This window comes from Sinocyclocheilus rhinocerous, unplaced genomic scaffold (genome assembly GCF_001515625.1).
Source record: "Sinocyclocheilus rhinocerous isolate Xijiao unplaced genomic scaffold, SAMN03320098_v1.1 scaffold1930, whole genome shotgun sequence".
Lineage (NCBI taxonomy): Eukaryota > Metazoa > Chordata > Actinopteri > Cypriniformes > Cyprinidae > Sinocyclocheilus > Sinocyclocheilus rhinocerous.
This window is the reverse complement of record NW_015661869.1, coordinates 345969-350350: the sequence shown is the minus strand read 5'-3', so window position 1 is coordinate 350350 and position 4382 is coordinate 345969. Positions and strand designations below refer to the sequence as shown.

The following is a 4382-nucleotide window of genomic DNA, read 5'->3' as shown; positions in this document are numbered from 1 at the left end:
TATATATATATATATATTCATGACATTAGGTTTAGTCTGCTGTAAGAATGCTTAACTTCTTAAATTCCACATAGTTCAAATTCAGCTTTTTTGTGACGCAGGCTTAATAATTTATTCATGTCATATAATTATATTATATTATATTATATTATATTGGAAACAAAATGTAAAATAAATTGTTTATTTAAGATCATTTATGCTTTTATTTTATTTTGATTTCATTTCAATCTGATTTCAATTACAAAGGTCACTAATGAACTTTCCATTAGTAATAAGTCATAAATTCAGATTTGATTTGAATTGATTTTTGGTCAAAGGTATTTTTAAAAAGGGTCTCATATAGAGACTTTAACTAGAAGACTAACCTACCCATGTTAAAGCATATTTCTCATAAATCCTATAGAGATCACAATGAAAACATAAACCTCTAGATTTACTGGGTAAGAAATCCAGTTCTCTCGTCTTTCATGAAACGGCTTTCTAGATAAATGATGAGGTTGTGCTCAGGTACCTGGTCTCAGACACGATGTTTGTTAAAGCTCCTCCCTGCAGATACTCCATGATGACCCAGAGCTCCTCCTCCACCAGAGCGCTCTTGAACATCTCCACCACGTTCCTGTGCTGGTAATCTCTCATAATCACCACCTGAACACACACCAACACACCCTCATCAACACTCATCAGCATAGCAAATGCACAAAAATAAATCTGTTTGTTTAAGGGTCAGAAGTTGCTTTTGAAATGTTGCTGCTGAACTTTCCAAAAGTCATATCTCAATATATTCAAGTGGTCAAAGATGTTTTTTTTTTATCCATAATCCTTTATTTTATTTTATTTTATTTTATATATTATTTTATATTATATATTATTTTATTTTTTGGGGCAGCCGGAGTGTCTCAGGTAGGGGTCTGGCCCGGTGGGCCGGTAACTGATGTTGGGCGAGAGGCCGATGGTGTAGCTGGAGGAGGAACGCACCGTTCTGTGAGGCCTGGTGCCGCTCACGAGGGGACTGCTGGTGCCGCTGTGCAGATATCCCGGCTGGTGTCTCATGGCTGCGTCGGCCTGTGTGCAATAGAAATAAGGACATGGGCTGGTTTTCCTTTACTTTGTTTATCAACATGCATTCATCTGACAAACACTTTTCAAAGGGAATTACAGAGCATTCAAGATATTTTATTAGTATACAGTACTGTTCAGAAATTTGGGGTTTTAGTGTTTTTGAAAGAAGTCTCAAAAACCTTCTGCTCACCAAGGTTGCATTTATTTGATCAAAAATATTGTAAAAACTGTAAAATATTATTAGGGGGTTCAAGCACATAGTGCTGAAACCCTATTACAATTGTAGGGATTTTTATTATTATTCTTCTCCGCTAAAACTGATCTTGCAGACCAAATCATAAGGCCTAGAGAGCTGAAACTGGTCAGATGGTAGTAGTATTGACTGCTACTCGCCCCAATCGGCCTATGGGGGGCGATCGAAAACGCAAAACTGCTCATAACTCCTAGACCATTTGTCGTAGACTCAAATTTTACATTTTTGGAGTCCTTGGGTCAAAACGCACAAAAATGCCGGATTTGCTCTACGAAGTCCGGTTTTTCAGCAAAATTGAGTTATGTCCAAAACATACTATTGCAAACTAGTCGTAGGTTTTTCACCCGATCGGAACCAAACCACTGCAGAAATATTCTCTGGACAGTGAATATCAGTAATTATCAACAAAAAAAAAGTTTAAATTTCGACTCACCGTTGCATAGGGACGCCAAAACGTTCGTAAGGGGCGGGGCCACTTTTACTAAAATGGCTATAACTCCTGAATGGAATGAGATATCTTCACCAAACTCGGTACACATGTGTAAGAGCTTAATCTTTGATCAAATAAAAAAAATGCACAACTCTGCCACTCATTGTGAGATAAAAAAACTCAGAATTCTGAGAAAAATCGTGAGATATAAAATCAGAATACCAAAAAAAATGGTGAGAAATAAACTGATTTGCAAGATTTCAAAGAATTCAAAGAAAAAAAGTCATAATTATGAGATGTAAATTTAGAATTTAGAGAAAGTCAAAATTGTGAGATATAAAAGCAGAATTAAAAAAGTTATAAATTGCGAGATATCAACTCAAACAATCAGAATTGTGATATAAAAACTCAGAATTACAAGAAAGAAATCAAAATAGCAAAAACAGAATTATGAGAAAAAAGGTCAGTATTATAAGATGTAAAATCAGAATTCTGAGAAAAAAAATCTGAATTACAGAATATAAACTTGCAATTGTGAGGGAAAAAATTCTAAATCGCAAGATGTAAACTCACCATTCAGAGAAAAACTCAGAATTATGAGATAAAAACTCAGAATTACAAGAAAAAGAAAAAAATGTGAAATGTAAACTTAGAATTCAGAAAAGTCAGAATTGCGAGATATTAAATCAGAATTCTGAGAAATTAAGTCAGTATTAAAAGTCAATTGCACCCTCAGATTCCAGATATTCAAATAGTTGTATCTCAGCCAAATATTATAATATCATATCCTAATAAAACATACATCAATTGAAAGCTTATGTATTCAGCTTTCAGATGATGTATAAATCTCAATTTAAAAAAATGGACCCTTATGACTGGTTTTGTGGTCCCGGGTCACATATTTTTATTCCGTGGCAGAATAATGAGCCTGCTGGCCACAGAAGTCAGCTGTTTGTTACCTTCAGGTCGTATGAGGAGTACGGTCTCCCCGGGCTGTTTTGCAGATGGACCAGCAGTCTGTTGGCGCTCCTCATGTCCGGCGTCAGACCGTCTCCGTGTGGCATGGTGGGGCTGTAGAAGCAGGTGATGGGTCTCTGGTTGTGCGAGAACACGATGGGGAACTCTCGTCTCATCATGAGAGGCGGCTCCGGGACGGGGATGGACGGCGGAGGAGGAGGAGGAGAGCTCATGCTGACCTCATAGGTGGATTTGGTGCGGGGCAGAACGCCATTGGGCTGTAGCATCACACTCTTCTTCAGACCCATGTACGGCGTGCCGCTCTCGCTGTGGATGTTGCGTGATTTATCGGCCCAGTGAGGGTCAGGCTCGTCCAGGACTTCATACTGATACACATCGGCCTCGCTGACCTCACCGAGGCGGCCGAGAGACTGCGCTCTCTTGCGGGCCGACGGGCTGCTCTTGCGCAGGGAGTTGGAGCTGGTGACGGACAGACGGCTCATGTCTGACAGCATGGCTGATATATAGTCTCCGTGGCCGATCATGCTGCCGCACACGATGGTCTGGGGAAAGAACAGAGGCAGGCTGTGATTAATGCGAACTGAAACCGGCCGCTATTTAAAGAGCGTGTGAATTCACCTGGGTGCGGATGAACTCCAAATCACACTTTCCTCCGAGGAGCCTATTTCTGGCTGATTTGTGTTTATGAAACGCTGAATGACTCGTCTGAACTATCGCAGGACTGCTTCTCTTGCAAATGAAGACTAATGCAAAGAGGCTTTTTTTGTTGATTATTGATGATTTTTGTCACTTTTATGCAGTTTTTTGTATTACTGATAATATATAAAATGCATTTATTTATTTATTTATAATAATATAAAATTGCCTTTTCTGCAAATTGGACTGACAGACTAAGGATTTCTTTAGTGCAAATTAAAAGCAAGGCAAAGTAAAACCTTTTTATGAAAACAGGCTGTTTTGTTAATTACTGATGATGCCATTTATGTCACCTGTATGTAGTTTTTATATCTATCTATCTATCTTTCTATCGTTCTATCTATCTATCTATCTATCAGGGATGGGAAGATTCCCCGACTCGCTCTGTGCATCGGCATAAAAAGTGTGCATCGGATACAAGTTGGCTTTTGTATCGCGATGCATCGTTTCTAACATATTTGCATCGGTAAAAACCGATTTATTCATATATAATTACTAGTGGATGCGCTATACTTTTATTGTTTAGAAAGTGACCAATAATCTGTGACCAATATTTTATATGTAGATTGACTTCTCCTCTTTAAACTGTTTCTCAAGCGCGCTCTCTCATCACCGCTGCTGCTGCGGGAACATGACGCATCACAACACTACAGAGACCCGAGGTAAAACTGGGATTAATTGTAATTGGGACTATTGTAATGGGTAAATCAAATGTAAGCTAGTACAGTCCTAATTACTAAGCTCAAATGAGTTAATGTGTGTTTCTTATAGCAGTTAAAATAGTCATTTTCTTTATTATTTATTTTCATTTTTAATTCAGTGATTTTAACTTTTCATTTAGTTATTTTAATGCTTTAAAGAGCAATTTTAGATTGTAATGTTCTGCTATCTGTTCTGCAAACTATAAAAAGTACAGCTGTCATAAAACCAGAGAGAAAGGCTGCATGGATAGAAACTATAAAAATA

The 4382-nt window shown here is 37.9% G+C and overlaps 1 protein-coding gene across 1 annotated transcript in view; it reads right to left on the bottom strand.

The window, feature by feature from the left end:
* The window catches only part of LOC107726570 (serine/threonine-protein kinase PAK 6-like), a 35481-nt gene that overhangs the window by 772 nt on the left and 30327 nt on the right, over nt 1-4382 (bottom strand). Inside the window, exons 3-6 of the mRNA XM_016536200.1 lie at nt 2702-3262; nt 888-1062; nt 749-755; nt 512-676 (exon numbers count right to left, since the gene is read on the bottom strand). Coding sequence (XP_016391686.1) covers nt 512-676; nt 749-755; nt 888-1062; nt 2702-3262 — 908 coding nt within the window. The remainder of the gene's footprint in view (nt 1-511; nt 677-748; nt 756-887; nt 1063-2701; nt 3263-4382) is intronic.